The sequence below is a fragment of the Ursus arctos genome, unplaced genomic scaffold (genome assembly GCF_023065955.2).
Source record: "Ursus arctos isolate Adak ecotype North America unplaced genomic scaffold, UrsArc2.0 scaffold_28, whole genome shotgun sequence".
NCBI lineage: Eukaryota > Metazoa > Chordata > Mammalia > Carnivora > Ursidae > Ursus > Ursus arctos.
Genome location: NW_026622963.1, coordinates 5,052,079 through 5,073,409, shown reverse-complemented (window position 1 = coordinate 5,073,409; position 21,331 = coordinate 5,052,079). Strand labels below are relative to the sequence as shown.

The 21,331-nt window shown below is 52.1% G+C and overlaps 1 protein-coding gene across 1 annotated transcript in view; it reads right to left on the bottom strand.

Annotated features, from left to right (window-relative positions):
* Positions 1–2,683: 2,683 nt before the first annotated feature.
* NOX5 (NADPH oxidase 5) overlaps positions 2,684–21,331 on the bottom strand; it is a 34,303-nt gene continuing 15,655 nt past the window's right edge. The window contains exons 9-17 of the mRNA XM_057303807.1: positions 20,775–20,907; positions 18,685–18,827; positions 16,798–16,989; positions 15,110–15,154; positions 14,647–14,771; positions 14,314–14,398; positions 13,305–13,404; positions 4,412–4,578; positions 2,684–3,482 (exon numbers count right to left, since the gene is read on the bottom strand). Of these exons, the coding sequence (XP_057159790.1) occupies positions 3,351–3,482; positions 4,412–4,578; positions 13,305–13,404; positions 14,314–14,398; positions 14,647–14,771; positions 15,110–15,154; positions 16,798–16,989; positions 18,685–18,827; positions 20,775–20,907 (1,122 nt within the window). The 3' untranslated portion in view covers positions 2,684–3,350. The remainder of the gene's footprint in view (positions 3,483–4,411; positions 4,579–13,304; positions 13,405–14,313; positions 14,399–14,646; positions 14,772–15,109; positions 15,155–16,797; positions 16,990–18,684; positions 18,828–20,774; positions 20,908–21,331) is intronic.

Here is a 21,331-nt window from a genome sequence, read left to right as displayed (position 1 = left end):
TGACGCCTCTCAATGTGGCCGCCGTCACCCCCGCTCCCGTGAACGCCCGTTGGCTCTCTGGGTATTAATAGACTGCACTTGTGTGTCTCGTTCGTTTGGGTGGGCCTGTCCCATCACTTCACGGACGCCTGCCGTCTCTGTCAGAGCTGTCCTTGGAGCAGGGCAGCGTCGTGGAGCCTGGCGAAGGGATTCCTTCCGCAGGCTCGAGTTCGCGCCTTTGTTTCCCAGATGACAAATGACAGTTATATGCAGAGGACCCTTCCTTCCCGAGGATAATGCCAGTTAGGTAGGCCCTTGGCTTTGTGGGAGTCAACATGCAGGGTAGGCCTATTGCCGTTCCGTCTGTGCTAGATTCTGGGGCCGCAGGCCTGAGCTTGGGGAGCTCGCAGCTCACACCCACAGAAGCCACTCTTTTTCTGTAGTTCGCCTGTGCTCCCTCTGCTCTCTTTCTGTGCACCTGCCTTAGCCCTCTTAGACCCACAAATGTCTAAGGAGGAAAGTCAGCGAGCCGGACGGATGCATTTGTTTCTTGCTGATGGTAGGACAGTCCCCATCTGGACGTCCAGGCAACACCCAGACGGACAGACCACACATTGGATCCTGCCACCTACAATGATAGGAGGTGGCAGAGAGCCAGGGCAGGGTCTGGACCTACAAACTCTCCCCCAGTCAGGCCTATTCTGACCTGAGAGATGGAACCGTGGGAAGCCCCAGAACTTGGACAGTGGGTCCCAGGAAGGGAGGGTATGTGGGGGGCGTGGCGGGGAGAGCGTCTGTGTGCGCATCTGTGAGGTGCTGTTAGGGGCTGGCAGCTAGAGGAACTCTGATCTTGAAAATGAATTCTCTTGACTTCACAGACTGCCCGCGTCTGGGCCTGGAGGTGTTGCCTGGAGCCAGGCTTCGGGGTGGGGCGCGGTCTCCTCTGGCGGGTCTTGGATTCACTGCCGCTCGGGCACCGGTCTCCTTCCCAGCAAAAGAAACCTCCAAGATCCCTGATTCCGCAGCGCCCTCCAGTGGGCAACTGGGGTATGTCTGGAGAGAAAGCCTAAGTCAAACCTGTGGGCCCTTAATGGATTTTAGAATCTAGGTTCATGTTCTTCCGACTGCTCCCACCCTCTGTGCGATATAAAACTCTAGATGAACAGAGATACACAGACAGAAAGACAGAGAAGTCCTACGCTAAACAGACTCTGCTTTGCCAACTTCCCAAATGACTTCTGCACATTGCCGTTGCGTACCCCAGCCCTAAGTCAGGACAGGCAATTCGTTAACTTCTCCACCACAGAGGGTGACAGTTTCCCCCCAAGCAAGTCTGGTGCGGCGGGGGGGGGGGGGGGGGGGGACCAAATCAGCAGGGGAAATGGGTTCCTAGCCTGTGAGGCCTCAGGCTGGTAACTCGACTCCTCGCCGTGAGTCGTGTGCCTCCCCCAGGTTTGCCGGGAATGGAACCTGGTCGCGTGTAGAAGGCCCCGGACACCAGGTCTCCCAGATGTGCGGGCTCCGAGCGTGGAGGGGCTCAGTGAGGCCCGGCTCCCTTCCTCCCTGCCCTCTGCACCCAACGCTTCACTGTGGTGCTGCCAGCTCTTCCTCTTGTTCCTCCTGCCTCCGATGTCCCTTCTCCCACCTCCTGTCTGCCTCAGTCCCCACGGAGCACTCTGCCCTCTTCCCCAGGGCACCCTTCCACTCTGTTGGCCACCATCCACTTCTCTCGCTGCTGCTTTGGGAAGAGAACTTTCCCCACCGACTTTGTTTCCTGGTCACCCCCAGGATGCTTCCATCGCTCCTCTCTGCTCAGCCTCTGCACCCGCCCCCTCATCTGGGTCCCAGCTCCCCCCTTGGACGTCCAGCTCTTTGTAAGGGGTGTCATCATCACGGCGTCACCCAGCTGCTTCACCTGTTCTCCTCTGGGTCTTCCAATCCGCACCACAGCAAGGCACAACCTGCAATTCTGTGGGAAAATGCCTGATTCGAACCCCTGGAAGGCGGGTTTGGGGTGGAGTGTTTCAGATCCCGCAGAAGGGAGAGAACTAGCAGGACAGGCTGAAACGGGGAGGGTGCCCAGGAACTTGAAGGGTTCACAGGGGCTGGCGGTGTGGGGCAGATGGGAGCCCCCAGCTAAGATCCGAAGGGGCGAGGCCAGCCCTCCCAGCCCTGCCCTCCACAACGTGTCTTGTAGGAGAACTTCGGCATTTGCTGTCTCTGCAAGGTACTCCGGCCACACGGTGACAGATGCGACAGAGGCTGCCTGGGGAGAAGACGCTGAGACACAGAGCCAGGCGGGGATGGAAGATGCATGTCCCGAGCCCTGATGCTGATGTCTCATTCTCCTCTCACAACAACTGTGACCGGGCGATGTCATCAGGGCCATTTTTCAGATGAAGAGTCAGACTCGGAGAGGTGGCCAGGGAGGCTGGCTCAAGTGAGTTCAAGTAACGAGCTGCATGCTTTCCAGGCACACCGCCTTCCTGTGTCCCCTCACATGGACACACACACACACACACACACACACACACACAGTCTCCTTCCTATTTCTGTGATGACTCAGTACATGGGGAGAAGGGAGAAACCAACATGTGGAGCCAGGAAGGGACACAGAGGGACACATGCAGGGGAGAGGCAGAGGGAGAGAGGCAGGGAGGAAAGGAGACACAGACCGCTAGGGAGACAGCGACAGAGAGAGAAGTAGGCAATGTGCTGCTTATTTATTCCGAAGAGGATGGATTTTGAATAAAATACATCTTCCGGGTCTCCTCCCCAGAGCTTCACAATCAGAATTCCTGGGAGTGGGATCCAGGAGTCTACAGGTAAAGAAAGGTCTTGTGAATACGGCAAAGCGTGCTCTGAAATGGACAGAGGGACAGATGCATAATACACAGAAGGGCAAATACAGCAAACTGCTAACAGAGGAATCCAGCAAGTGGGTATGCCTGTCCACTCTGCAATTCTTTAAGCTGTCTGTATGTTCGCGAAGCTTCATAATACAAGGTTGGGATAAAATCCTGAATGACTGTGATGATTAGGCAGGTGCGGGACCACCGTTGCAGGGGAAGGCTCCCTCAGAGGACTTTCGGAGGGCCAGTGGCCTGGGAAGCCCCCTCCCCTGCCCCTTCCAGAGCTGCCGGCCTCTGGCGTGGTCAGTTTCTCAGCAATCCCAGAATGCACGGCAGCACCACGCAGGCCGCCACCCTCTGCCCTGGGTCTGGAAGGAAGTCCATCTGGCCCTGGGCGCTCCCGCTCTGGGTGTGGAACGGGACCAGGTGGGTCCTCTGAGGCTGGCCTCTGTGGGGCTTGGGAGCGCTGTGATGGAGTTGGCTGGCAGTGTGGGTTGGGCAGAACTGGGAGGGATGAGGCTAAAAGTTCTCTTGGAAGAATTTGAAGCCGAACTGCTCACAGTGGCCCTTGAGCACCTTGGCCAGGGCTGGGGAGCCACAGAAGAACACCTGCACCTTGCCCTTCTTCTCAGCGGCCACTTTCTGGAACACCTGGAGCCCACGCGGGGGAGGAGAGAGCAGAGGCAGGGGAGTGAGCCTGTGGTGTAAGGACACACCCAGCTGGAGCTGACAACATCGTGTGTCGGCAGCCACGTCCCTCTGTCCCCACGAGGAGCTCCAAGGCACAGATGCTTGGCTTCAGAGCAGAGGGTCCAACACGCAGCCATTCATTTAGGGGCCAGTGGCTCAACCCCAGGAAGGGGCTGGACCAGAAAGACCCACATCTGGAGCACGTCTGCGGGGAGACTGCAGTGTTGGGGGGCAGCAGTAGGGCCCCACGGGCACGTTGAACCCCGGACATCCCACTACTGCTCCGCCCGTCACGTGCCTCCGTTGAGATGTCTCTTTCCTAAAGTCCAGCCGTCCCCCCAGTGAAGACCCTTTCCCACCCCAAATTCTGCTTACGGAGGCCACTGCGGAAAGCCCTCATCGGTGCCCTGATCTCTCTGGGCGTGACTATCGCCCGCAGACTAAAAAGCAGTACCTTCCGGCACCTCACACGAACTGCACTCTGGTAAGTGCTCGGGGGAAGAAGAATTTAAAAACCTATCTGAGAAATAAAATAGAAAGACTGCAAACTGTTGTGCCTTTGGGCCTCAGTCTTTCCATGTGTACCGAGAAGGATAGGACTTGGTGCTTGCCCAAGACCCCGTCTACTCAGGCCTTCTGACCCCGGTTCCTAGGGAGTCAGGGCTGGGGGAGGCCTAGGAGGTCAAACTGGCTAGCTTCTTCTCTGAACAGATGGGGAAACTGAGCCCAGTGATGGAACAAGGTGAGCCCATGATAGCTCCCAGCTGGACCCTGGATGATGGCCTCGTGCTCGGTCCCCACCTGCTTGGCCCTAATCTCCCCAGCCACTGCCCTAGGCTCTCAGCCCCACTGGTCCCCCTGCAGGCGGCGGGGCTCTCGCTGGCCTTTACCTTGTTCCAGTCAGGCCGCCCAGGCTGGGTACGTGTCTGGAGGCCCGTGATGGAGTCCTTCTTCTCCTTCTTGGCCAGGAGGTCGAGGGCCATCTGCAGGCCGATGGCCTTCATGTCATTCTTGCCCAGTGCAGAGGTCATGTACATATGCAGCTCCAGGAAGGGGCCTGGGTGTGGGAGGCAAAGGCAGCACTGAGGGGCTGGCGCCCGTGATAGCGACAGGGCAGGATGTCGGGCCCGTGCCCCGGGGCTTGGAGCGAGAGCACGAGTGCTCAGAACTCACACCTTCGGCCACTGTGCTCGCCACAACCTCCAAGCGCCCAGCGCTTTAGAAAGGCAAGATGGCCCACTGCTGGAGGGTACACAGTGCCGCATCCGCTGTCTGACCTGCACCCCACAGCACCCCAGGACTTGAAGGGGAAACGCACCCCAGGGCGGCACAGCAGTCCTTGGGCTCCGAAGATCATGCCCTGTCACGCCTCATGGTGTCTGTTCAGTCTGGTTGGGGACAGAGGCCAGGCACAGCCAAAAAGATAACCGAGACCGAAGGGTCAAGGGTTGAATGAGTGGGTCAGATGGCAAATGCTACCGATCTACAGAGAAGGGCTGGAGCCGGTGGAGCTGCTTTCTGGGAGGGTGGGGACTGGGACAGGTCTTGGGAGAGGGGCACGATTCCAAGCTGGGAGGGGGTGTGGGAAAGGAGGGCATCCTAAGAAGGGGAGACAGATGAGCCAAGGATGAGAAGCTGGGACAGATGTGTTTGTGGGGCGTGAGGTGACTGCCTGCTTAGAGTGCGGGATCCTTGAACGGGGCAGCAGGAGATGGGAGATGAGATGGGACACACGCTGAGGCCGCAATGGGAAGGGTCTTGAGTGCCCAGCAGGCCAATGCGGGCCGGTAGTGGGTATCGGAGCAGGGTGTGATAGGATGAGAGCCGCATCCCAGAAGGGGAGCCAGAGGACAGCAGGGACAGGGCAGAGATTGGCCTGGATCTGCCTGGACACAGGCCCGGATACTGGCAGGTGTCCACTGCTCAGTGCCTGCAGTGGGACGGGTTTGCTGAGATACTGATCCCTTCTGCTCTCAGGGCAATGGGAGCTCCCTGGTGGGCCCCTCTGTGCTCAAGCAGCGGCCTCCGTTTTCCCTGCTACGACAGATAAATGTTATCATTTTCCACGTGGGCCACGCCAGGGAAGAGGCTGGCAGATACCACCTTCCACTTGCGCACTGGTCCAAGCCAGGAATGATGGTCCTTCCACTTGTGCATTGGTCCGAGCCAGGAATGATGGTCCTTCCACCTGCACATTGGTCCGAGCCAGGAATGATGGTCCTTCCACTTGTGCATTGGTCCGAGCCAGGAATGATGGTCCTTCCACTTGTGCATTGGTCCGAGCCAGGAATGATGGTCCTTCCACTTGCGCATTGGTCCGAGCCAGGAATGATGGTCCTCCCACTTGCGCATTGGTCAGAGCCAGGAATGATGGCGCCTGATCTGGGACGTTGGCTCCACGAGCTGATGATCACTTCATCCTTCTCCTCTCCCAAGACCAAAGGATTCATGCCATCCCAGCCGGCTCTCTATTATTTCACATGCTCCATTAGCCCCCTTTTCCCTTGGCTTAAGGCCTCAGTCCCTGTTAAAATGCAAATGGCTAGGAGGGAGAATCCATTTTATTTCACCTATCACTTCACTTGAGTAGGGCAGGGCGGCGTGGGAAGGAACGAGAGGTACCATGAGGGACACCCGCCTGAGAGAGCCCTGACCCTTCTTCCCCTCCCTCAGAGTCCCTATCCCCCAGAGAGGGGGAAGGGGAAAGTGACCCGTGGTGGGAGGGAGAAGGAGGCGCTCTGGAGAAGGACCTGACATGGGGTTTCCGCCCTCTCCAAAACTGTTGTGTTTGAGACGGTCATTCTATCTCTGGGACATTCTCTTAAGGAAATCATCCAAAGGGAGGAAATAAACTCTGTGCACATACATATTAATTGCAGCTTTATATATGATAGTGGAGAATCAGAAAAATGTGTCCCGTAGCAGGAGCGTGGCAGACCACTGACCGTACCATACATCGTATAGCGGTGAAATACTACTAGTAGTAGTACTACTGCTACTACTACTACTGCTGCTGCTGCTACTACTACTACTACTACTACCACCGCTGCTACTGCTGTCACTGCCGCTACTACTATTGCTACTGTGAGTGCTACCACTGCTATTGTTGCTGCTACTGCTACTATGAATAGTACTGCTGCTGCTACTATGACTATTGCTACTACTACAACTATTGCTACCACTGCTATTGTTGCTGCTACTCCTACTACGACTATTGCTACTACTGCTACTACTACTATGACTATTACTACTACAGCTACTGCTACTACGACTATTCCTACCACTGCTACTATTTCCATTGCTACTACAGCTACTGCTACTATGATTGCTACTACAGATACTACTACCATTACTACCACTGCTAACATAGCCACTGCTACAACTACTACTGCTGCTGCTGCTACTATTGCTACTACAGCTACTGCTACTATGACTATTACTACTACAGCTACTATGACTATTACTATCACAGCTACTGCTACTACTACTATTGCTACTATTTCTATTGCTACTACAGCTACTGCTACTACTACGATTACTACTGCTGCTACTAGTACTACAGCTACTATAGCTACTACTATTCATACTATTGCTGCTACTACTACTGCTACTACTATGATCGCTACTACAGCCACTGCTACCACAATTGCTACTACTGCTACTACTACTGCTATGACTACCACTGCCGCTGCTACTATTGCTACTACTACTACTGCTACTACTATTGCTACCGCTGCTACTAGTACTATTCCGACTGCTGCTGCTTGCTTTACTGAGCAGTTAGTAAGCTCCAGTCACTGTTCTGTGTGCAGCACAGAGGATCTCATTGAGCCCTCATGACAACCCTATGAGGTGGGTTGTCCATCCATATTTTTCGCATGAGGAAATTGAAGCAAAGCAGTTAAATAATGTCCCCAAGTTTTTTTTTTTTTTAAGATTTTATTTGTTTATTTTGACAGAGAGACAGCTAGCGAGAGAGGGAACACAAGCAGAGGGAGTGGGAGAGGAAGAAACAGGCTCCCAGCGGAGGAGCCTGATGTGGGGCTCGATCCCAGAACGCCGGGATCACGCCCTGAGCCGAAGGCAGACGCTTAACCGCTGCGCCACCCAGGCGCCCCAATAATGTCCCCAAGTTTTGGTAGCTATAATGGGATAGAATAAAGATTCAAACTCAAACAGAATATTTGAAGCTTAAGCTGTAGAAATTAAAAGCGATAGGCCACACATTCTTGAACTCCAACCTTGGTAAATAATTAAAGTTGAAATCAGAAGTCACGGGTTTCTGTTGCAGTTAATGAAAAACCCTGGAAGAAATCTGAGGTAATAAAGTTGTTGACTCAAGTGGCTTTGAGAATGCAAAGCACCAGGTTTGCTGTTATCCTTTGTTTACACAGATTCGGAAGAAGCAAATAGCAAATATTTATATACCAGTAACCAGGAAATGTAAATGAAATCTAAACTCCCCCCCAGCTTGTCATCCTAAAATTGAGTTTCTAATAAATTAATATACATAAAAGCATTGAGAACGACATCGAGGCTCTATAAATATTTGCTATAATTGTTATTTACAAGAAAGGGCGAGGAGCTTTATTGCCACATTCTGAAGTTTACCAGTTCTGTTTCAAACACTGTTGACTTGTGCTTCAGGGCTTTGCACATTTGTTATAATAAACCACATCTGTTTGCATGTTTCTCATAAAAAAACTGCGTTTGATTACTTGAACTTATAAACTTTTATCATAGGAATTTTAATTCACTCATGGAAGCCTTAGGATCATTAAACACCCAAATAAGGTCTGGTTCCACGGAACTCAACCAGTAAAACCTCCCCCGCACCGGTTCTCTAAAGTTAGAAGCATATCTAAAGCTATTCCTCCTCATATGAGTTATTCTGTAGGTAAAACAAAACAATGATTCTAACAGGTTAACTTGAAAACACAGCATCCCATAAAGGTGACCTGTGAAGGCTACGATGAGCCCAGAGAGACACACTATCGCACAGACTAAGCCTTGTCTCGGCACGAAAAGTAGGCAGCAACCCTTAGGGGTGGGGAGGGGGACATTCACAACATTCATTTTTTTTTTTTTTTTTAGATTTTATTTATTTATGTGACAGAGAGACCGCCAGCGAGAGAGGGAACACAAGCAGGGGGAGTGGGAGAGGAAGAAGCAGGCTCCCAGCGGAGGAGCCCGATGTGGAACTCGATCCCCGAACGCCGGGATCACGCCCTGAGCCGAAGGCAGACGTTTAACGACTGCGCTACCCAGGCACCCCCCACAACATTCATTTTTGATGAAAGCATAAAAGAAGGGACCAACGGGAAAATAATTCGTACGTGCTAAGTTGTTTAACCTGTACCTTAGGCCACTCTCTCCCCCTGTTGACTGTCACCTCCTCAGGACAAATCCTGACCATTCACCCCCAATCCATACCGATGCTTCTCCACCTGTTCATGTCGACTAGCAGCTTATGGACACTAAAAATTTATGTTGGGGGGCGCCTGGGTGGCTCGGTCAGTTGAGCGTCCAACCCTTGGTTTCAGCTCAGGTCGTGAGATCAAGCCCTGCATCGGACTCTGTGCTCAGCCTGGAGTCTGCTCGAGGTTCTTGCCCTCTCGCCCTCCCCCTGCTTGAACATTCTCTCTCATTCTCTCTAAAAATAAATAAATGTGAAAAAAAATTATGTTGGAGGAAAAAGAATCATATTTACTTTCTCACCTTAAACAACTAGAAAAATGGACAAAAGATATGAAACAATGGTTTCCACACTCGTGTGATCAAGCAGCACAGAACTGGGGTCACTGAGAGAGAACAGATGAGGTGAACCCCAGCTTACTGCCTGATGCTGGTCTCACTGCGCTGCGGAGACACAAGGCAGCTAGAATTTGCCAGTCACAAAACTGAGGAAAGGGAACTGCAAAGAAGAAGAGCAAGGGGAAGAAGAGAAAGAGGGAGGGCAGAAGGTGCCTCCAAAAATCTGCATAAAGTTTCCACTAAGTCTTTGGCTGAGTGTTAACCAATACATACAGGAAAGGAAATTACCAGAAAACACTAGGCTGAACGGTACTGGGAGCTCGAACAGAGCTGGGAATAGTTTGTGTTTCCATTAGCAAGAGTGGAGAGACCTTGTAATGTTCAGGGCAGTGCGTGCAGCCCGCAGAAGTGTCGCCCCCCACTAACGCCCACTCTGCACCCACCCTAAGAAAAGATCCAAGCAAGTTGTGAAAGGATCCCAATTCCCCTGAGTAATGTAACCGCGCACCGGAACAAGGTTCAGTACTGTGTAAAGAAATACCACAAAATCCAGAACACACAGCACGTAGTTCACGATGCCTGACATCCAACAAAATTATCGGGCATGCAGAGAAGTAGGAGAGTATGTTCCATAACTAGGAGAAACTGAGTCACTAGAAGCAGACCAAGAAATGACAGAGATGATGGACTCAGACAAACATATCACAGCAAATACTGAAAGTGTGGTTGAGAGAATGTAGAAATAAAAGAAAGAACCCAGGATGAAGAGAGAAATGGAAGTCATAGAAGAGACCCAAATGGAACTTCTGGAGAAGAAAAATATGACACAAATGAAAACACAATGGACAGGATTAATAGCTATTTGGGTCTTTTGGTTTTCCAAATAAATTTTAGAATCAGCTTCTCAGTATCTTATTTACTTATTTATTTATTTATATTTTATTTATTTATTTGAGAGAGAGAGATCACGAGCAGGGGAGAGAGGTAGAGGGAGAAGCAGACTCTGGGCTGAGCAGGGAGCCTGATGCAGGACTTGATCCCAGGACCCTGGGTTCATGACCTGAGCTGAAGGCAGATGCTTAACTGACTGCCACCCAGGTGCCCAATTTTTATTTATTTTTAAAAAACATTTATTTATTTATTGGAAAGAGAGAGCGTGCATGAGTGGGGGGAGGGGAAGAGAGAGAATCTCAAGCCGACTCCACACTGAGCATGGAGCCTGATGCAGGGCTCGATCTCACGACCCTGAGATCATGACCTGAGCAGAAATCAAGAGTTGGATGCTTAACGGACTGAGCCACCCAGGCGCCCCTCTCGGTATCTATTTTTAAAAACCTGCTGGGATTTTGATGAGGATGGAATGGATGGATTAGGTGCTGCAGAAGAAAAGATCAGTGAACGTGAAAACATACAGCAGAAAACTCAAAAATGAAGCACAGATGGGGGGGGGGACAAAGTCTCAGTGACCTGTGAGATATCCAGCAGCCTAACCGTGTAAGTGAGGTGACAGGAAGGAGAGACAAAATAAAAATATGCAGAGAAAGAATGACTGAAATTTACTCAACTTTGAAGAAAACTAGGAAAACAAATTTGATGAAAACGTGTCCATCCATCCCAGAAATTCAATGAATTACAAATACAAGAAACATAGAGAAAACCACTTCTCAGAAATGTTCTGTAGTTTGTAGTGTACAGACTTGCTCGCATTTTGCTAAATTTATCCTTAAGTATTTCATGTTTTTAAAATTTCGGTTTAAAGCTTCTCATTACTAATTATCTGTTGCTAGTAAATAGGAATACAATCGATCTCGTGACCTAGTGTCCTCTACCCTGTGGAACTCACTAGGGGACCGATGGAAGTGAAGAGCGAACACTGCAAAACTTCCGGAAGAAAACATAAGAGAAAATACCCATGACCTTGGTGAGACAGAGATTTTAGACAGGACACAGAAGGATGAAGAATAAAAGAAAAAATCGGATAAACTGGACATAACTGAAATTTCAAAATGTTGTCCTTCAAAAGGCAGTTTAAGAAAATGAAAAGACAGGGGCACCTGGGTGGCTCAGTCGTTAAGTGTCTGCCTTTGGCTCAGGGCGTGATCCCCGAGTCCTGGGATCGAGCCCCACATCGGGCTCCCAGCTCTGCTATGAGCCTGCTTCTTCCCCTCCCACTCCCCCTGCTTGTGTTCCCTCTCTCGCTGGCTCTCTCTCTCTGTCAAATAAATAAATACAATCTTAAAAAAAAAAAAAAAAGAAGATGAAAAGACAAACCACAGACAGGGAGAATGTATTTATCAAATGTGCCCCTGACACGGACCGGTTTCCAGAATACATAAGGAACTCTTACAACTTAGTAAAACAGAAGGCAAACATCTAGGTTTAAGGAGTGGACAAAATATTTGAACGGACACTTTACGAATGCACAAACGGCAAACAGGAACGTGAAAATACGTTCAGCATCATCAGTCGTTAGGGAAATGCAAATCGAGAGCACACCGAGATACTGCTACGTACCCACTAGAGTGGCTAAAACGAAAGACACTGCCAATACCAAATGTTGGCAAGGTTGCAGAGCTACCGGAACTCTCATCCATTGCTGTTGGAAACACTGAATGGTAAGGCCACTTTGGAACACCGGTTTGGCCGCTCCTTACAAAGTTAAACTTAACACATACCATACTACCCAGCAAATACGCCCACACAAAGACTTGCAGGCACATGTTCAGGGCGGCTTTATTCCAAATGGCCAAAAAGTAGAAATAACTCTAACATCCATGCCCAAGTGAATGGCAAAACAGCTTGCGGTATATCCATAAGATAGGACACCGCCAAGGAATTAGCTACTTTCTTTTTTTTTTTTTAAGATTTTATTTATTTCTGTGACAGGGACAGCCAGCAGAGAGGGAACACAAGCAGGGGGAGTGGGAGAGGAAGAAGCAGGCTCATAGCGGAGGAGCCTGATGTGGGACTCGATCCCGGAACTCCGGGATCACGCCCTGAGCCGAAGGCAGATGCTTAATGACTGCGCTACCCAGGCGCCCCGGAATTAGCTACTTTCTAATACACGCAGCAACATGGGTGAGTCTCCAAGATGTTATGTTAAGTGAAGGAAGTTAGAAATCACGGCACATCCTATGATCCACTTACAGGAGATTCTAGAAAAGGCAAAACTGTAGTGATTGAAAGCAGATCAGTGGTTGCCGGGGGCCGCAAATGGAGAATGGGCAAACTTTGGGGGTAACAGAAATGCCGCATGTTTTGACTGTGGTGGGGGTTACATAGCTGTACACATTTGTCATAATGTCACGATAGTCCTTGTAAACTTGCATTGGTGGATGTTATGGCATGTAATTTATCCCTTAAAAACTAAAAAAAAAAAAAAAAGAGTCATCTGAAAGCACATTAGGATGGACATTCCTGGTGAGGGGAGCCTGGGTGGCTCAGTGGTTAAGCGTCTGCCTTCAGCTCGGGTCATGATCCCAGGGAACTGGGATCGAGCCCCGCATTGGGCTCCCTGCTCGGTGGAGTGCCTATTTCTCCCTCTGCCTCTCCCCCCTGCTCTTTCTTTCTCTCTCAAATGAATAATAATAATAATAATAATAATAATAATAATAAAACGATGTACGTTCCTGGGCCCTGCTCTCAGAGATCCTGATTTGAAAGGCTGGGATGAGGCCTGGGAATCGAAATTTTCATCAGGTGCTCATCATGAATGAAAAGAAATGCCACAAAAGAGAGAAATTAGAAAAAAAGGAGGATACACATTTTTGTAAAATGTGAAAAAGAAAAAATATGAGGAGATCCTTTAAAACGCCTGGAATAGTCTGGATAGCTGGATGGGATGATGAATACCTTTCTCTCCTCTTTTTTTGGTTTTATAAATGTCACATTTTGGTGGGGGGAGAAAAACCGTTCCTCTCTCCCCCACATTTTTGATAGGAATGGAATAATCTACACACCCTCTTCACAAGCCCCGGAGCCCGAACCCCCGCCTGCTGCCATCCTCCCCAGGCCCTGTCCCTCTCCTACCCTCTTGTGCCATCTCGGCCTGGTCCATCTCCAGCTTGGTCAGCAGGCTCACAAACCACTCGAAAGAGCGCTGGTCTCGGTTGATCCAGATGAAGTCCACCTGGGGAGAGGGCCCTTCTGTTCAGAGCCGGCACTGCCTCGGTCACAGCACGCTCGCACCTGCGGTCCCCAGTGCCTGCATGACCACCCTGGTGTTAGCAGGGCGCACACTATCATCCCCATTTAACAGAGGGGGAAACTGAGGCTTGCAGCGCTAGGAACCTTGCCTAGGTCATGGAGCAGCACGGGATCAGGACCCAGGTTCCTGACTGCCAGGTCAGGATTTTCTGTAAACCTATTGTTTATAGCAAGCAGTGTTCTGAAATATTAAGCTTGCAAAGAACCCAGAAGGACAATAGCTAATTTTTTTTTATAGAAAAAAAATTTTTAAAGATTTTATTTATTCATTTGAGAGAGAGAGAGAGAGAGAACGAGAACACAAGGGAGAGGGAGAAGCAGGCTCTTCGCTGAGCAGGGAGCCCCACATGGGGCTTGATCCCAGGACCTGGAGATCACGACCCGAGCTGAAGGCAGATACCCAATCATCTGAGCCACCCAGGCACCCCAGTTAATTATTTTTTTTCAGAAGCTCTTTTAAGTGGCCTATACAAAATAATGAATTTTCAAAAGGCAAACGTTTTCATTTTTAAAGCCACCACGAGGTGATGGCTAGTTCACATCATGGCCATAACTGGACCCCAGCTGCCTGACTTTCAGGCTCCGAGGTCTTTAGTGGGACTCCATCTTCTGGGCCCAGAATGCCTCCCAGAGGTGACGGGGGAGTCCTGGATGGCTTGGGAGGCACCAGGAAGAAGATGGGGTGTTGAAGGAAGCATAGAGACCAGTCATTCCAAGCAGGGAGGAAATCCGTCTGTCCCTCCCCTGCACCTGCCCAAGAGAGCCTGCTCTGGTTCAGGGAGGTTTCCAGGGGAGAAGGCCCAGAGGCCTGCCTGTAGGAGGCGACACTCACCTTATGGAGCTTCATGTCCTCATCCTGGATGCTATCCATCCAGGAGTGCTGGCAGCTGGGGCAAATATGCTTCCTCTTCTGGTGCCTGAGGGGAGGCAATGAGTGATTTTGAATTTGGGGCGGGTATGAGACTTCTCAGTCCAAAGAATAGTGCAGGGGATGGGGGCAAGGGGCGGGGTGGCAGGGAGCCAAAAGAGAGAAGGAGGCTGGACATGGGAGGAAAGAGAAAAAAGGGTGAAAGGAGAGAAGGAGGAGGAAGGGGAGGAAAGGAGAGGGGGGCTTCTTGGGACTCTGCCCCAGGGTGCAGGCAGGGCTGGCAGCCTCTCCACCCACCTGTGCACGATGCTCTGGAGGATGGAAGCAAAGGGGGTGATGCCGATGCCCGCCCCGATGAGTACCGCGTGCTCGGAGGCAAAGATCCTGCGGGTGGGGGTTCCGTAAGGGCCATCGATGTAGCACTGTGAACGGGGGGCGTTGGAGGAAAGAGAGGGCTGGGTGCCTGGGAGAGCTGGACCCCAAGGCTTCAGCAACCCCCCCCCCCCCGTTATATGCACGCAGTCACCTCCTGGGCTGGAGCCCAGACCTAAGTGGCTCCCACTGTAGTGCTCAGAGCACAAGTCTGGGAGAGCCCTGCAATGTGCGAAGGCAGAGCTGCTGAGAGTGGGACCCGGCACCCGTGAGGGGACAGGTTTGGTCCCCTTCTCTGGATACCTGGGGACTTGAGGAACTGGGGTACCTGGGGCTTCTCTTTCTCTGGTTGCAGCAGGGGTCATGTCCGCCCGCCGGAGCCTCTTACCTTGATGTTACAAAACAGGTGGTTCTCAGAGGACATCTCAGAGACCTGCAGGGAGCAGAGAGCTGTGGGCCCATCAGGCAATGCTCAGAGGCCACCCGGCCCTTGCCGGTCTGAGCAACTTTACAGAAAGGGAACTGCTTTCTCTGCCCCAAGCATTCCAGGGAGCACAGAACCCTTTTGAGGGAGAATGTCAGTGATGGGCTGGTAAACTGACTCTTCCGAAAAAGAAAACAACACCAAACTCCTGATGGGTAGTGTCCGGAGATTTCTGGTATAAACGTTGCTGTCATGGCTTCCACTGTGATGACTGTGTCTAACAACTGGCTCTTACAGCTCCTGAAAATCGAACAATCGGCTCTTGTGGTCCAATACAAGTCAGCCTTGAGCGGGGGGGGGGGTGGTGGGTGGTGACTGGAGAACACTCACTCGCCCCAGTGTCCAGCCAGTCCCATAACTTTCATGTCTCCAGATACACTGCTGGCCTTGAATGTTCTTTTCCCTTGGCCTAGAAGGCCTTTTCCTCTTCCCCAGCTGGCAAATTCCTGCGCACCCTTCAGAGCCCAGCTCAGTTGAAGCAGCTGCTCCTTCTGGAAGCCCTGCCCAGCTGCACCAGGCAGAAAAGCCAATGGCTGGCCTGGCTCACAGCTCCATCCTGCCCTTGGGGACCCTGCTGTGGGCTTGCAGATGGGAGCCACTGAGGGTGGGGAGCAGGCCTCCTCTGTCTGCTCTGCCTGATTGCTTTGCCTGATTGCACACGGCAGACCAGATTTGGGGGGTCGGGGCACTTCCTTCCAGAAGGTGAAGGAAGGAGATCCCACCAAACAGGCCTCAGGGGCCTGGGGTAGTTCTCTGTCTGGTGCTGGAAGGCAGAGTTAGAAGTGACCTTCGCAATCATCCAAAGCGATCACTCACTTCTCCGAAGAGGAACCCGGTCTCAAAGCGTGGGAATGACTTGCCCAAGTTCCCAAAGTGCTCTGGGTAGAGCTGGGTCTCCTGTTGACCGTCCGGTGCTCGTCCCATCACAGCACGTTGCTTCTTGGTGTGGGGGCCCCTGCATGCTGCGTCCCCCACGGTGTCAGACTTGAACTACTGGTGTAGGGGAACACCGCACAAGAGCCACGGTCCTTTCAGCCTCCCGGTTGCAGGGAGAAAGGCTACATCACGGTTAGCCATCTTTAACATGGAACTTACCAGTGCCACCTTTTTTTTTTTTCTTTTGCAAAAGTGAGACAGAAAAGGAGCAAAAGCGGGAGTTGGAGAGAGAAAGAGGAGGAGCAGTGGGGCTCAGCTTCAGGTTCAGGGCACTAGCAAGCAGGAACATCAGGCAAGAGTGTAATCACATGGGTTTTTATTGATTTTACTTTTCGAGTTATCCTCTGATGCCGGCACAGGCTACCAGGTGGCCATTAAAGACAGCCATCTCAAGCGTCCTTTTAAATGCAATTAGGTTGAAAGTGATGTTGGGGAGTAAGAGAGATGTCAGGTTGGAAAGATTCTCAGTGCAACTATGCAAAAGTTGCAAAGGGGGTGCGCCGCTGGCTGGCTGTGGGGACACCACGTCCTGCCTGGGGCTTCATGCCTGTGGCCTGCCCTTAAGGACTCTCTCCTGAGTTCCAACGACCTACCACCCAGGAGACAGACCCTCCGGCTCTCCCTCCCACCTCCAGCCCCAGCTTCCGCAGCCTTACCTGGCCCAGCTCGGCTGGGGCTCCCCACTGTGTTGGAGCCCCTTCCTTTGTCCCCAGGCTCACCAGGCCTTGGTCCCCCTGCTGTGGAGTTCCCCTGGGCCTGTAGGAGGTCAGCTCCACGGTGACGTCCCTGCTGCAGGCCACAGCTCCCTGTACCGAGGTTGCTGAATGGGTGGGCTGGCTCGGCAAACTCTGTTTGGTTTCAAAGTGGAAATTGCATTATTATTTAAATCACGAAATCAATACGTGTTAGTTTGTAGAGTTCCATGTTATAGGACTTGAAAGAATAAAGTGAAAAAGTACCCGAAGAAAGCGGAATAGCTCCTCTAAACATTTTTCGATGCCCTCCCAGACTTTTACTCACACACACACACACACACACACTCTTACGTAAATGAAGCCTACCGCTTTCTAACCTGCCTTTTCCACACAGTACATCTAGCTTTCCATGCTAGTCCATTTACATAAATGCATATCCATTTACATACTCTATTTTCAGGGACTTACTATCCCATGATAAGGGTGATGAGTAATTTATTTAGCTACACCCCTATTGTTGGGCATTTCCAGGATTCCCATTTCCTCGTTACTAACAACCACCATATATAAAGTAGCACCTTTCCCGTCTCTATCCCTCTACCCTGATTTATTTTTCTTCATAGCATTGATTTTTCACTTGACACATTACGCATGTATTTGGTTTACAGTCTATCTCTCCCTCCGCAAGGTAAGCAGGGACTGCGTCAAGTCTGCTTGCTGATAGATCCCCAGCGTCTGTGCAACTGTCCAATTATCTTCTTAGGACAAAGCCCTACAAAGGGGATGGCCGGCCCTATGGGTCTACATATTTAAGATGCTCATACGCGTGGCCAGACTGCCTGCCGGAAAGATTGTGCCAACGCATTCTTTGGCGGTGGGGCCTAAGGTCCCAAAGAAACACAGCCTTTAATGTGTCTACTCCCTGATTCCTGGGGCGCAGGACTCACCTGGCTGGGAAAGTCAGCTTCCTCCTTCCCCTGATGCAGAGCAGAGAACGCCCTGCTTGTTTCTACCCACCCCTTCATTTCCCAAAGCTTTGCATCTTTCTAGAGGGATGCCTGCCTCTGGTCTGGCCTGGCGGGATTCCACCTTATTTTCTCCCCGGACTTTAAATTCCACAAAGGCTTGGCAGGGCTGAGCCGGATGTGGGGCTTCTTTTCCTTTAACCCTGGGCAGGGCTTCCCCATTTTAACATGACTCCCAGCTGAGCGGTACAGTCGACTAGCTTTGTGTCCAGGCACCGTCCGCCTCCTTTGTCTATTCTTACTGTGATCTCGCCGTATTCCTCCAGAACTTCCCAGAGCCCGTATTCATTCCAGACCCTGGCAGCTTGTCAGCTGTGTGGGTTTCGTCAGGGCTCGGAAGGTAACAATGCCGCCACTGGCGCTGTGGACAGGGATGATGAAGGGTCCATGAGGACCCTGCTGTCTGGTCAACTCAGTACTTTACCGGCATTCATTCCATTGTCGACCCTTAAAATAATCGTGTGAGAAAGGGAGGCCAAGGATGGGAACCGCCTCCAGTTCGTTGATGAGGAAGCTAAGGCTCGGTAAGCTGGAGGTAGGCGAGGCCGTACAGTTCGAACGTGCTGGCGCAGAGACGTGGAGGTGGGTTCTTCTGTTCTCAGTGTCCTCTCTCTTTCCACTGTCCCCCTGGCTTCTAACGGAGGACATGGGACTAGCGAGGACCTGGGGTGGTCAGGCTCTTGGATCACATCATTATGCAGCCATCCAGCCAGTGTATACAGCAGCTGCTCAATGATGGATGCTCACCAGCCGAGAAGACAGCAACACGGTCCCTGTTGGGTTTGTCTCCACGGTGGGCCCTCCCTTCCCCGAAGCCACCTACCTGGGGCCTCCTCTGGCTCCTCCTCTTCCGCAAACTCCTTGACAGCTGCTTGGAGCCGCAGTCTGTGGGGCGTGACGTCTTGAAGGACTCATACAGCCTGTTTGTCCACTGGCCTTCGGACCGGACGTGTAGCCAGATGGTGTCTGAGCAAGAGGCAGGGCAAGGGGATGGGGGTTTGGCACTGGCTCCTCCAGCAGGCCTGTCTCACCCGTGGGACTGGAGCTGGGCATTAACTGCTCAAGTCCCAGACTGAATGTCCCTCCTCGGGCCCAAACTAGCGTCACAGCCATGGGACTTGGAAATCTGATCTCTCCAGTGTGAGATCCATGCAGTCAACTTAAGCCTACAAAGGAAGGGTTCAGTCTCTTCTGCCAAGACAGGGGGGCTCCCTGGGGGGTGCGGGCCCTGCCTCCTCCATCAGGCCAGGGTCTCACCATGGCGAGGACCACTCCCTCCCACATTCAACCAGGGGCTTGTCAATGGCTCTGCACACTGCAGGTGTTCAGTCTGTGGTGGGACCAATGGCTTTCGTTGTGCCCAGTGCCTGGGACGTAACGGGTGCTCATTCAGGTTCTCTGCGGAGTGGATGACTGGTAGAAAGGTGGTTTGGGGTGGGTACTCCTCTGCTGAAGGGTACCAGAGAGAATCCACAGCATTAGAGCAGGGAGACTCGGGGCCCAGGAGGCAGGCAGATTCCAAGCTGGACCTTGAAGAAACCCCTTGAAGAAAGGGTCCAGTCAATGACGTCTCCCTATAGTGCACACAGTCACTATAATCATACTAGTATCAGTATAACCGGAATACCATGCAGCCACAAGGAAAGTTCTTGTTTTAAAAGAATGGATGTGCAAAGACCTTCAGGACATACGGTGCACGGAGAAAAAGTGGGCTGCAAAACAGTGTGAACGGTGCGATCCCATGTATGCAAAATTCTCTCTATACCTATAGAACCACGAAGAAATATTAATACAGGGGCACCTGGGTGGCTCAGTCGGTTCCGCGTCTGCCTTCGGCTCAGGTCATGATCCCGGGGTCCTGGGATCAAGTCCCGCATCAGGCTCCTTGCTCAGTGGGGAGCCTGCTTCTCCCTCTCCCTTTGCCTGCCACTCCCCCTGCTTAAACTCTCTCTCTCTCTCAAATAAATAAATAAAATCTTAAAAAAAAAAAGAAATATTAAGACAGATCATCAAAAGACTGACAACGGCTTTCTTTGGATGGAATTGAGGGATTTTAATTTTCTTCTTTACGTATTTCTATACTGTCTGAATTTTCTGAGAGCATATATCTTCTCAAGAAACAAAACAGGAAAGAAGAATAGGAAGAAAACCTCCTTCCCTCTCCTGCCACCAACCCCACCTTTGCCCCGCTGGACCTCCGAGCCACCACTCAGGTGACTCCAGGGCAGGTGGCACGTAGCCTCACGGAGGGAACCCTTGCCTTGGGCCTGCACCCTGAACTGTGGGAGCTGGGGCTCCCTGGGAGGCATCCCGAATGGAACTAAAGCTTTTATAGGGATGAGGCAGAGAAAACAGGCAACCAGGACCCTTTCCCTTTCATGAAGTCGAGCGAGGGTCTTGCTGTCGTGGATCATGCAAGGCGTTCCCTGCCTGAAGTACCACTCAAGGCGGAAAGCCCGATCCCTGGCCTAGGAAGAGGGCAGAGGTCCAGGAGCAGGCTCTAACAATGACCCGGGACCAGAAGTCCAGCACACACATGGCTGGGGGCCAGAGGTCCGCTGGCCAGAGGGAGGGTGAGCTGAGCAGTTCTGTGGGTGCTGGGGAGCCAGAGAGAAAGGGGAGTGGTCCACAGATGGGGAAGAAGGATTCGAGGGATTCTGCTGCCTCGGGGCTCCACAGGGATGGGGGCGGGGAAGATGCTTGGGCCTCATGCGATCCTCACGGCAGCTTGTCCAGCCCTGACCTCCCCACTCGGTAAGTGTGTGGGCATCTGCTTCCTGGTTTCAGAGGGAGCTTTTGGAGGGTGACTTCGGGTCTCCGGTCTTGTTCACTCCCGTGTTCCTGGTTCCCAGCCTGTGCCCGACACCCGGCAGAACCCCGCAAGTACATGCCCAGCACAAGGGGGGGGTGTACCTTTCTGCTCCGGAGCGCTGCTGATGGTGAAGGGATGCCACTCGTAGCGTGCGATGCTGGGGACGTTCAGGTACAAGTAGTCGCCCGGCCTGTAGTGGAAGAGAGGGGGCCTCTCGATGAGGAGGTGGGTGACCTGAGGAGAGAAGAAGGTCAGGGTCATTCGTGCAGGCCCGAAGCGGCCGGGGGCCCCCTGGGCAAGAGGGCAGAGGCCGGGCCGTCCTCCTCCACCACCACCCAGGTGGGCCCCGGACGTCTGACCCTCCCGAACCTGTGAGTGGGGCTCGCCCTGCACCCCTCTGCCAGGCGGGGGGTGAGCTGTGTCTGAAGTGAGGCTCATGGCTTGGTCCCACTTCTCAGGGTGTAAACGCTGCTCTTAGTGGCCCTTCTCTGTAAAGCCCCCTGACTGCTCTAGCCCCTTGCGTGGGACTTCTGTTGCACTTGGCTGGGACTCCGGCCACTCGTGGGCATCTCCCCTGGGAGAATGACATCCCCCTGGACCACAGCTTCAGTTCACTCAGCCGTCACGCGGTGCCAGAGCTGTGTGAAGCACGGAAAGT